Raw genomic sequence first — 13,116 nt, forward strand, 5'->3', positions numbered from 1 at the left:
CCCACATGTGCGGCCGTGGTGATTTCTTTCCTCCCTTTTGGAAATCCTCTGCTACACGCAAAGGTATCTCAGGAGAAATGCTGGTACAAAGAATTAGACCTTCAAGACCAGACCTTGGGGGCAGAATGAGCAGAAGACCAAGCACAGAAGAAGTACCTGGGGAGGCTGTGGGTTCCCCCACTCTGGAGGCATTCAAGATGCAACTGGACAGCCATCTGAGAGGGGCGGTTTAACTAGGAGTCCTGCACTGAGCAGGGGGTTGGATCTGATGGCCCTCTGACCCTTCCAATGCTGATTCTATGACCTACCACTTTTTGAAGAAAGTGATGCACATTACCATATTCAGAGAAAAGAGGACATGAGAACACAGAGTCCAGAGTCTAAAATAACTTTCCATGGGGTATGGGAGGCCTCTCCTGAAGGCAGAACATTTGAAAAAGACTGATTTAAAGGACTCCTGCCTCCTTCTATTGCCATCTAATCTTCATCTTATTATCCAGACTGAGCATACTGAAAGAAAGAGCCCCTGCTTCCTGATTAGGCTTGGCTGCTTTTCAGGGAACAGCAGAAAATCTGAGCCAGTAAACAAGCTGTCCTGCAGTGCACCTTTTGCAAGGAACACGAGGTATTTTGTCTTCGGTATCATAGTTCAGGCACCACCCTGCACCATCAGTCCTGTGTGCTCATGCACCTGCACAGTTCATTAAAAGGCTCCGCTAATTAGGATGAGGGAGAATCAAAAATCCCCGTATTTATCTTGGACTGACACAGGTATGACTGTGTTGAAGAGCACCATTTCCTGTGTGCAGGGACTTCTTGACAATGATTCTTTAAACGATGCAAAGGGCATGCTTAACTGCCCATTCTTCTCAAGTTTTTCCTCTCTTGCCAACAATAGCATCAGGCTGGAAGATGGCTTGATGAGCACTTGTCAGCTTTCAGCTTTTAATTTGAATAGACTGGCTGCCAAGACGAACAAAGGCTGGTTCACACAATGCCTTTTTTAAATGGTGTTTTAGGTCTGTACTGGAAAACGTGAACCCAAGTAGCCAGGACTGGGGATCTGTGTGCAGGAACAACGTGCACTTTTTAAAATGGTGAACAAATTAACTTGAACCAAGGGGAGAAGAATGCATCTGTGTCAAAGATGTGCACAATAGCTACATATATTTAGACAAAAAAGTTCATAGATTCCATGAAAGAGAGATAGAGAAAGAGAGAGAGATTGCAATCCGATACGGACTTAAATCAGAATGATCTTCAAGGTAGAACTCTGAGAACTTTGCTGAGCTTGGGCTTTACTGATTCACATCTCCCTAGCCATGGCAGAAAAGAACTGCAATTAGATACACAGACACATGCATTCCTAGACCCCTAGAAACAAAAGGCCAATTCAAGGACTAGACTTACCCCATAGGAATCCTCCCATTGCCCCACACACCTCACCATCCCAACACTGGGGGCAAATCTGGAGGGGAGCCTGGTCTTTTCACAATGGGCAGCAGGACCCCCCATCACAGGGGAAGCATGGTACCATAGATCCATAAGCAAGGATGGGCTACACCTGGAGGTCAGGGGTCCTGGCAAGCCACTGTGGCCTGTGCCCCACCACTGCTGAACTTGCCACACTGCCCCTGCTGACCCGCTAAATGTTGCTTCTGGGTTTGGCACTCTTTCCCAAGCTGGCCTGCGGCAGCTCATCAGTTGCATGGGACATTAAGCTGGAAGGAATATATATGGGCACCAAGAGTTAAGAAAGATGCAGGTAAATTAGAAAGAAATTAGAGACATTCGAAAAGAAACTGGACAGCCATCTGAATGGGATGGTGTAACTTGGTGTCCTGCAACTGCAGGGGGTTGGACTCGATGGCCTTCATGGCCCCTTCCAACTCTACTATTCTATGATTATTTTATAGGAGGCCACATGCATTAACAGAAGTATTACTTCCATATCACGAGTAGTAGTAGTTCCTCTATACACCACACTAGTCAGACCTCACCTGGAATACAGTGTTCAGTTCTGGGCACTAAGATTTAAGAGAGATACAGGTAAATTAGAAAGGGTCCAGAGGAGGACAACAAAAATGATCCAGGGTTTGGAAACATTGTCCTGTGAGGAGAGACTGAGAGAACTGAGCATGTTCAGCCTTGAGAAGAGAAGAAAGAGGAGACATGATATCCCTCTAAAGGTACCTCAAAGGCTGTCACAAAGAGGAAGGTCAAGATCTCATCTTGCTGATGCCAGAGTGTAGGACACAGAATAATCAGTTCAAGTTGTGACAACCCAGATTCAGGCTGGACATCAGGAAAAGCTTTCTCACCGTCAGAGCAATATCACAGTGGAACCAGCTGCCTGGAGAGGTGGTGGGCTCTCCCACACTGGAGGCATTCAAGAAGAAACTGGACAGCCCTCTGAGTGGGATGGTGTAAAATGGTGTCCTGTGACAGCAGGGGGTGGGACTCGATGGCCTTCACGGCCCCTTCCAACTCTACTATTCTATGATTCTATGAACTTCTTTCACATTTTTCCCAATCTGCTGTTCTGAATTTGTGTCAACTATGAATTTGCATTATTATTCTCAGCAACAACATTAACATCATTTTATTAACAAAGTGCCTAAAGACTGCATGGCACGGCTTCATCTGAGTGTTAAATGATGATCCTCAGTCTCATGGTCCACAATCTAAAACCAAAGCAATGAAAATTTGTAAGACGCCTCAAGGCTCTTTGCGAATGGGGCAGCATAGAAATGTTTTAAATAAATAAAAATAAATAAAATGGAAAGGAAAGGAAAGGAAAGGAAAGGAAAGGAAAGGAAAGGAAAGGAAAGAAGCAGATATGAAGAAAGGAGAAGGAATGAAACAAGGAAATATGAAGGTGGGGATTGGCCCCTTAAACTAGAACAGCTTGGGAGTTTATACAAGAAAATACAGCACAGAATAAATAGGGTATTAATTTAAAAGAAGGGAACAGAAGGACAGATAACATCCTTCTTATTAGAAGATCATCCCAAATATAACTCAAACTAAGCATACACATTTATCTCATCAAAACGTTTCTCACTCTGGTACATTAAAAAAGAGTACATTTTTCTACAAGTTTCATCAGTTTGACTTTCCTTTTACACCTTGACAAAAATAAATCAGTTTTATGTTTAAGGCAGCATTCTATATTCTGTATAGCCATTCCAATACAGGAGAAGGGTTCTTTCAGTGTGGAGATTTTACCTCTTGCAGTAAATTATCCATCAATGTAAAATCTGTCAATAGTGCGTTTCAGACAATCTAGGAATAACACAAAGCCATGCAGAGGAGCCCTTTGCATCCAAATCCTTTAGATTATCTTACTAATAACAGGGACCGCCTTAGAGAAAATAAGACTGTGTTTGATCAAGTGGAACCTCTCCCTCAACTGAACTGCTCAGATGGAGAGATGTGCAGGAGAGTTTACACTCTGCCAAAACACATCTGCCCTGGACCCTCCATCAGACATGAGGAAATATATATTATTCTATGTTAATATAATCTAGTGCACAAAGGCCAAAGAAAAGAGGGCGATCTTTAAAAAGCCTTTTTGAGTAGCTTTTTCTGGATAGCTCAAAATTGTTTCCCATTCTAAAAACATTCCAACCATCAAAATCATGCCAGGAAACCACATTTTTAAATCCTTAACCCTACCCTGCTGCACATGATGAATCCTAATATAGGGGTAACCTTCCATTGAAAATAATGCAATTTTGAAAAAGGCTTCCTTGAGTAGCTTTTTCTGCACAGCTCAATATTTCTGCCCATTATAAACACATTCCAACAATCAGAATCATGCCAGGACACCTTGTTTGCCAAACCCTAAACCCACACTGGTACACACCACTAATCCTAATATAGGGGTAACCTTCCATTGAAAATATTGTGATTTTCAAAAAGCCTTCCTTGAGTAGCTTTTTCTGCACTACTCATCATTTCTGCCCATTCTAAACACATCCCAACCTTCAGAATCATGCCAGGACACCTCGTTTTCCAAACCCTAACCCTACCCTGGTGCACACCCCAAACCCTAATATAAGGGTAACCTTCCATTGAAAATAATGCGATTTTGAAAAAGGCTTCCTTGAGTAGCTCTTTCAGAACAGCTGAACGTTTCTGCCCATTTTAACAGATTCCAACCATTAGAATCATGCCAGCACACCTCGTTTTCCAAACCTTAACCCTACACTGGTGCACACCCCTAACCCTAATATAGGGGTAAACTTCCTTTGAAAATAATGTGATTTTGCAAAAGCCTTCCTTGAGTAGCTCTTTCTGCACAGCTCAACATTTCTGCCCATTCTAAACCCATTCCAATCATCAAAATCATTTCAGCACACCTCATTTTTGTAACCCTAACCCTTCCCTGATGCACACCCCTAATGCTAATACAGGGCTAAAATACCATTGAAAAGAGGGTGATCTTGTAAAAGCCTTCCTTGAGTAGCTTTTTCTGAACAGTTCTACCCTTCTGCCCATTCCGGACCCAATAAAACCTGAAAACGGAGGTTATATTTAGGAAAAACACCACACAGCCAGTCTAACCAAATGTGTATACATATATATCCTTGGCCGAGCACTGACCGGCCATGCAAAAGCTGTCCAGTTGCCCGGCTCCACTGCTCCTTTCCGAGCGAGTGCATGGCCCCTGTGCGCAGTGTTTTGCGATGCTCGACTACTGGGGTGATCTGGGGCGACTTGGCTCACATGCCGACAGAGAGCTCTGCATGCCTGCTGTGGCACACATGCCATAGGTTCGCCACCACTGGTCTATACCAAAGTATTATGGTCTACATCAATGTAGTATTGTCATAACTGCCCACGTATGGAAGAAATCATCTGAATATAAAAGTAAAAGAAAACTGTATGATAACTTTTGATGTAATCTATAATCAAAATTTAGATTGAGGACATTCTTATGTATTATTTCATGTTATACAAGTTAAGATAAAATAGCAACAGTAATTTTTACTTCTGGTAACAGTGGTTTTCATTGATAATTTTCTATGATTTATTAAAAATGTATCTATTTTAAGATTTTGATGATAAACAAATGCATTTACATTACTTAATTCAGCAAGTTGTTCAAAATGCAGATGAGTAACTAGTATACTTTAGGGCAGGATTCTAGATGTATTTGGAGGGCTGAGGCAAGCAGGAAATTGTAGGACATTTTTTATCTAATAGGCATGTGATTCTCCCCTTAATCAGTTGATAGCCCTCATACTAACCCAGGGTTGGAAACTTGGTACCCTCCAGATGTGCTGGATTCCTGACATCTGGGACTTATGGAAATTGTCATCTAAAACATCTGGAATGCTCTAGGTAAAGGATCCTGTTTCCTCTCCTTTCTCCATGAGAATATGAATAAAGGCTCAGTTCTTTTCTTTGCTCTTCCAAGAGCTCTTCAAGGTCTTTCCTCACTTGGCATCCTTGTAATGGGAAATGCCAGGGGTTCGACTAAGGACCAGCTGCATGCAAGGCAAAGGGTTAGGAATGAGGATGGGTGAGGCCACATGACTATGCTCTCCAAAGGAAGGCTACCTTGAGGTTTGGGTTTGGTGAGCTTCCCGCAGGGCTTGGAGATGGTGACTGTCTTCTGGCAGTCTGCATTGTGCAGGGCTCGCTTTAGGTTTCCAGTTCGGGTCTTCAAGGCCGTGTTCAAGTCACATTCTCCCCAGGCCTGGAACTGGTATTTACACTCCGCTGCAAGGAATACATGAGCACATCACATTTTATTAGCAGTACCTGAAAAGGAGTTGAAAAGGAGTGGCTGCTCCATAGGACTAATATCACTTGCATATACTCAGGTATTCATTTAATTCACTACCCATGGAATATGTTTTGTGTTATAAACATGTTTTGTGTTTCCCCCCTTCCTCTGTTTAAGGGAACAGTTCTGTTGCCCTCAAAGCTAAATTCATTTAGCTTAAGATCTGGGTATTCAGCTAGATCCAGAATGCTTTGTTAGCCTTACTCTTTTGTACATAATTATTATACTAAAATCTACATGTATATTAGAGACTATGTTAAGGCTCTATGTGAATAATAGAAAATCTGAAAACCATACAAAAAAGCCTTGGCCACAGCCTTGAACTTGCCATGAACAGGAGTTCCATGTCTCCAAAAATGTCCACAAATCTGGCATTTGCAAAATGTGTACTTGAAAAATGCAAAACTCTCTTGAAGTGCACACATTTTGAAAAATGCACAACTTTTTCAAGATGTGCAAATCATAACTATACTGCATCTACTTTTATCAATCCTTTGCTTGTCCTGGGTTCACCAGGATGGACCCAGTTCTGGATTAACAGTTGGATTTTGCATTTTTCAGAAAAGCAGGATGACCAGCTGTCTGCTACTTTCACGTGTCCGGTGGGCCGTGGGAGCACCAAAACCGGAAACCGCCGTATCCACTAGCCAAGCCCAATCCCCAAACTCTCTTCCTCTTTATTCACCCCAAGACCATTTGTAAAATTTCCCCAACTTTAAAAGATGAATTACAGAAATTGCATCCTATTTTAAAAGCAGAATTCTGCATGCCAACGCCACTCCTGCCAGATCACAGTCATGGCTGACTATGCAGAGTTGATGCAGCAGAATCCACAGGACAAGAAAAATCCATCTCTTGCTCTCACATGGAGGCAGCACTGGTGGCCTCTGTGATGCTTTGCAGTGAGGTGTCCTTGCTGAGTGAGGTTTGGTCAGGAGGTGGCCTTGGAGATGGCCCACACTGTCACCTGAACTCAAGGCTGCAGCTCCACAATGCTGTACTTTGCGGAAGGATCCCTTACAGCGAGGCATTTGAGCCACAGTCTCTGGAGAAATGCCCTGGCCAACCTCTCTTCTGAGCAGAGGCCAGGACCTTCCAAGTACTCTGCCTAACTGATTCTGTGATTGGAGAGGTCCTCAAAGGGAGGCATCAGGCAGGTGGGGCACACAGTTCTCTGGGTGCTGGTGCACACAAGATCCAATTAATTTAGCATCTCATATCTGAGGAGGGGGTTAAACTATGTATTGTGGAAATACTGGCCCTGGTGATAGTGATGTGTCTGTGATTGTTGCAATAATAATTCCAGTATCCCTCAATATCCTACAGATGATCATTTTTGCTAGTGGAAAGTCCATCAGATGCAGTATATATTTTATGTGAAATGTGCTAACCCTAGACTAGCCTCTCTCAACCAGGTGCCTTTCAGATATTTTGGGGCTCAACTCCCATCAGCTTCAACCCACAAACCCAGGGGTCTAGGATGATGGAAACTACCATCTAAAATGTCTAGAGAACATCAGACTGGGGGAGGCTGCTGGAGACCATCAAAAACATTTTCAGTAGTCACTGGCTGAAAATGGCTCCCAAAAGTTTCTTCAGAATTCATTTTGGAAGGACGATTGTGGGGATGAGGCTGTTTTCCCGCTACCTGCAAAGTTTTGGTCCATGCACGGTTATTCATCCATAGCTCTAATTTCATTAGGCCATGTGAGATACAAAATGCTCTTACCATGCTCTGCTTTTTTGCACATGTGTTGGAAATAGTGGGGAGCAGCAATTTGAACCTTGCTGAGAATACTTCTCCCTGCCCTTCGGACTATACCAGGCAGGGCTGCCATCAAGGACAGGCATGCTTGGGCATCTGCTGTGGGTTCAGAGGCAGGCAGGGGCTCATGGAAGAGGGCTCCTTGGAGGTGCTCCTCCTCTTCATTGCTGCAACCTTCTTGTTCAACTGCCTCTTTCTTTGGCCAGACAACAGTGGCGGTGAGGAAGAGGAGGAGGATTGGATGTCATGTCCTCCAGTCTCCCTGGCATTGTGCCTGTGAAGCTTGCCAGTGGCAGCAAGGATGGGGATGAAGGTGGCAAGCAAGAGCAGCTGGTGACCATGGCAGTGGGAAGCCGGCCTCACTGAAAGAAGGGAGCCACAGGGAGTGTCTCACCCATGGACGCCCCAAAATGGGTGCCAGCACTGGTGCTACAGACTGAATGTTTCCATCAGCTCCAAGCTACTGAAAAAAGCCTTGCCCAGCTATGACAAACTGGAATTTTTCATAGCAACAAAGCATGTCAGAAGGGTCCTCCTGGGCCATCTAGTCTGACCCCTGGCTCCAGCCAGTTCCACTCATGCAATCCCCAAGATGTGGTTGTCCAGTCTTTCCTTGCCTCACAGATGAGTCCTTGACCTCCATTGGAAGAAGGTCCATATTCTTCCTCCCTTGGAAGCCCATTCCATATCCTAGGGGTCCTAACCATCAGGAAGTACTTCCTGACGTCCAACCTGAAGCCTGGTTCCTTGAACTTTGCCCCATTGAAACACATCCTGCCCTCCACTGCAGGGAAGAACAGGTCACCGCCCTCCTCCACATGCTATCCTCACATACCTATAAGTTGCATCCCTCCCAATGTTTCAGTGTGAACCTGAATTAATCGTGTGCCTCTGTTCATCTGACGAGAATATTGCATTTCCACCATGTTTTCCCACTTACTTCCTGTATCAAAAATAAGAGTTCCATGCAGCTCCAACAGGGCAGAAGACAAATGCCTAATTTAACAGCATTGCACGCTTCCGCGAACATGGGCCATAGACTGTTGCTCTTAATTACTGTTTCAGCCTTGCTGTATCTTTTGACTGTCTCATCAAACCGAATCCCTCTTGCTCAAAATTTCCCTTTGTCCCAGGGACTTTGATGAGCTAATTAACCCACTCGGCCTGACAGAGCCATCTTTTTCCATTCCATTTGCATTCCTTTCCTTAACTCATGGACAGATGAATGGAACTTGAAAATTCACTTGAGTTTTGCGATGCCACCAGAAAGATGAGCTCTTACGATCCTCTAGCATCTCATCAAGTCAATAACCCTGTAAGGCTGCAATCCTATACCCATTTATGTGGGAGTATTTAGTTAATTAATTAATTTCTATACCAACCATTAGCCAGAACAGCTCTCTGGGTAGTTCACAAGATATATAGACAAACACAATATCCAATGACAGATTGAACATTAAAATCAAGCATAAATAATACATCAATCAAATAACAACAATAAAACAACAAGAAGCCTACAACAGCCATGCTCAAATTAGTCTAGGGTACACTAGCAATAAGATGTGGTAAAATACAATATAGGCAAAATGAAGACAAATTTAATGAAAAGATTAAAAATTATTTAACTGTTAAAATGTTGGGCGAATAAAAAGATTTTAACTTGGTACCAGAAGGAATAAAGAGTGGGCACCAGGCACACCTCCTTGGGAAGCTGATTCCATAGCTGTGGTTCCACAACTAAGAAGGACCTTCCCCGAGTATCCACCTTCTTAATTCTCTATAGGGGTGGCTCTCTGAGAAGGACCTCAGAAAATGATCTCAGGGTCTGGGTAGGAATATATGGGAAGAGACGTGCCTTTAGCTAACCTGGCCCCAAGCCATTTAGAGCTTTAAATATTGACGTGAGCACATGGAATTGGGCCTGGATGGTGACCAATGGAGTTGGAAGAAGACCAATGGAGTTCATATCGGCCAGTCCCCATCAGCAGCCTTGCTGCCCTGGTTTGAACCAGTTGACGTTTCTTGACTGTTTTCAAAGGCAGCCCCAGGTAGAGTACACTGCAACAGTCCTGATGAGAGGGTACCAGAGCATGGATCACTGTCCTGAAGGCTCCATTCATCCAAGTAGGAAAGTAGCTGGAAAATCAGCCAAAGCTGATGGAAGGTGCTCCAAGCCACGGAGTCAACCTGTGATTCCAGTGACAGTTCAGGATCCAGGAGCATCCCCAAAGTAGGAACCTGTCCTTTCAGAGCAGTGCAACCCCATCCAGGACAGGCTTAATGTCACCCATCTGGACAGATGACCCTACCACCACCACCAACAGCATCTCCATCTGATCTGGATTAATTCTTAATTTGAATGGCCCTCCTTCAATCCATTACCTAGCCCAGATACAGATGCTGAACAGCCACTGCCTCACCTGGTTGGATGAAAAAGAGAGATAGAGCTGAGTGTCAGCAGCATATTGAGAACATCTCAGCCCATACCTCTGCATATCCTACCCCAGCAGTTTCAGGTAGATGCTGAACAGCACTGGGGGATAAAATAGAGCCCTGTGGTACCCCATGTACATAAATGTAAACTCTTCAAATAGCGGGCTTGGAGCTCTAAAGAGGCTGGGTTTGGATTGCTGCACATTCAACCATGTTAGTGCTGAATCAAACTTTTTCTGTTAAGTCCATCATTTTTAGCATTTCCATGGCAGCTACAAGGACCTTTCCATGCTGGGAATAGCTGTACCTATCGAATCTGGCTGATATACAAAGGTGAGAATTTTGTTGCTGATGTTGTTTTAAAATACTGCTATACAAGAACCTTCCAAATTTGCAAATGTATTCATAAGAGAACCCTGTGGGCTAAAGAGCAGCGTGGAAATGTAATCAATAAAACAAATTGGAATGGAAAGAACTTGAGACTGGAAAGAAGATGAGGATGAAAAGGAAAACTTAAACCAAACCCTTAGTGCACAATCCTATACGTGCTAGCAGCCCAACCATTCCCAGCAGGCCAAGCCATACAACTGTTTCGGTCTAAGCATGCAGTGCTCCCTTGATCCTCAACTGAAATGTAAGCAAAGCAGAGGTTAAAATAAGATAGGGATAAGCAGGTCAGCCTGCATGTTGTGATCTCATGAATGTGTCTGATCACTGCAGTTGTCGGGGTAAATGGAGGGAGGGAGGGATTACCTGTTCATCTGGGATGTCCTACCCATCAAATAAAAAGGGCTTTATGGATTGATCAACTATATTCAATTAAATGGGTCCTTGTGGCAGTCATCCTTCTTAGCATAATGGTAAAGGTAGGCCCAGGAACAGAGTACCTCCAAACTGCTTCTTCCAGTTGCAGGGGATCTTACACCTCTGGGTCTTCATTGTTTGCTTGCAGTCAGCGCCACTCCGGGTGCCCTCGCGAGTCCCTAGCCCACAGTCCCCACTGGTAGGAACGCACACACTCCACTGCCAGCCGCCACAGTCAGTTTTCTTCACCTTCCTCTCTGGAAGGAAGGAAGGAAGGAAGGAAGGAAGGAAGGAAGGAAGGAAGGACAGACCATCAGTGCCTTCACATAAAAACTAGGTCTTCTCTTTGACAAATACAGAAAATCAGGAGTTGGGAAAGCGGAAATAAAGCAATTTATTGGGCATCAGTGCTAGGAGAGTCCCACACATGCATTGGTATGACTGGGGGAGAAGAGGCAACAGTGTTACTGGGTTCTCCCTTTATTAAACCTTATAAAGATGGAGACAACATGACAAAACATCAATAACAACACTGCTGTTTTTCCATCATGCTCTGGTCCCACGCAGGCTCCACATGGACCTGTGGGCCAATGGGGAGTCCATCCAAAGAGGCACCCTCAGTGCAGAGGCTCCATTTCTCTGGAACTTCCTGAAGGGCAGACAGACACCAAAATTGTACTGCTTCTCTCATCGCCCGAAAACCTCCTTATTTCAGGAAGCCTTCCTTGGTTGAAGAGCCAGATTTGTTATACCGATCCTTTGTGTGTGTGTTTCAGAGGCCCTGTTCTGGGGAGACAAGGGATGGAAGGAGGTGAGAAAAGGCCCAACTTACCTCAGCAAAAGAAAGAGTGAGCATGCTTTTTTCATACCTCCAAGAAGACTCGCAGCAATTAAGCTAACAAGTATCTATGGCTACACTTAATGCCTGAGCTGGACACTGTTCACACTTATCAGTTCACACAGAACTCCTTATCACAATGTCTTCCAGTTATCAGTCAGCATATCATGTTTTATTCTTTCAATATTTTTACTATTCAACCCTTCTGAATTTGTTCAGCTATGCAGCACTAGACACACATTGCAAATAAGTAGCGAAAACTGTTTTCTTTCTAAGTTTTGTCCCTATAAAATTCTGCTTTTGTTCTGATGTATATACAGCAACAAACAAAAAGAAATGAAATGCAGCATAATGGATATCTGCACAGCTTGTCTGTTTTAATCAAAGCGTTTAGGTTTTCACTGATAAACAAAGCAAAGATAATTCCTCCCGGTAGCCCAATTGAAGATGTCATACACTGCTAGTGGAGTGCAATGCTAAACTCAAACAAACAAGGACTCACGAGTGGTTAATGGTTTGGAACAAGAGATGACATTGTACATAAAACATTAGAAAATAATCTTATTAAAAGAGAAATTAGAGTTTCTGTCAGATTTCTCCTAACAAAAAGTTTAACATCAATTTAGAGATTCTTGCCAAGGGCAGGGGGAAATCTGAAAATTTTCAGGGAATTAAAAAAGAAGGTTATAATTGACCCAAGGGGAAATTCTGTGAAGAATGATTAGATCAATCTATTTATGTCCTGTGCAATTTCTCATATATAAAGTTGTTGCTTCCCTTGCATCAGTCTCCAATTTTCTATTTATTTTAAAGCACACATGAAGATTAACATTTAATTCATTTTTGTATATATTTTACCTCCAAAATATGTTCTATTATACATTTTGCTATTTGCTTGAGCTGAAACTGTGCTGCAAAATTTGAAGACGTGCAAACATTGAAGGATGGCTGCATATTATTCCATGTGCTTGTCCAGGAAGAGTGAAGCAAGGACATTCACACACCCTCCTCTGGCACTTCCAATAACATAAGCCCAAGAACCTCCAACTCCCCCTTCAGAATTTTATTCCCCTCTGAATTCAGTTCCAAAGCAATTTCTTTTCTCTCAGATGAAATGATCCCGACTGGAGGAAATAGTCAGTGCAGGACCATGCATAAGTCCTGGTCCTATCCAGGAAGCGTTGCTGGAACATCACTTGCATTTCAGCTCCAGGAGCTTGTAACCAGCTGTCCTGGCCCTGCTTCTTATTGGGATGGTTCTCCTGTGGCACAGAGCCCTGGATCCCTGGGGAGCCCTGCTCCTTGGACCGGCCCTGGTTTGCACTGCTTGCCTGTGCCTGGCATCAGCTGTGCCTCAGACCCAGTTTCTGAACAGCCTCCTTTTTTGATCTCACACACTGTTTCCAATGGAGGCTGCTGATTCCAGGGCCAGTGGGGCAGTGTATCCACCCCAGATTTCAGTCTGAACTTTTAAGGAGC

General features: G+C 43.8%; 1 protein-coding gene across 1 annotated transcript in view; it reads right to left on the minus strand.

Annotated features, from left to right (window-relative positions):
- Positions 1-13,116, minus strand: part of PTN (pleiotrophin) — a 113,643-nt gene that overhangs the window by 12,948 nt on the left and 87,579 nt on the right. The window contains exons 3-4 of the mRNA XM_044434151.1: positions 10,883-11,056; positions 5,569-5,730 (exon numbers count right to left, since the gene is read on the minus strand). Coding sequence (XP_044290086.1) covers positions 5,569-5,730; positions 10,883-11,056 — 336 coding nt within the window. The remainder of the gene's footprint in view (positions 1-5,568; positions 5,731-10,882; positions 11,057-13,116) is intronic.

This window comes from Varanus komodoensis, unplaced genomic scaffold, assembly GCF_004798865.1.
Source record: "Varanus komodoensis strain SLA01 unplaced genomic scaffold, ASM479886v1 scaffold27, whole genome shotgun sequence".
NCBI lineage: Eukaryota > Metazoa > Chordata > Lepidosauria > Squamata > Varanidae > Varanus > Varanus komodoensis.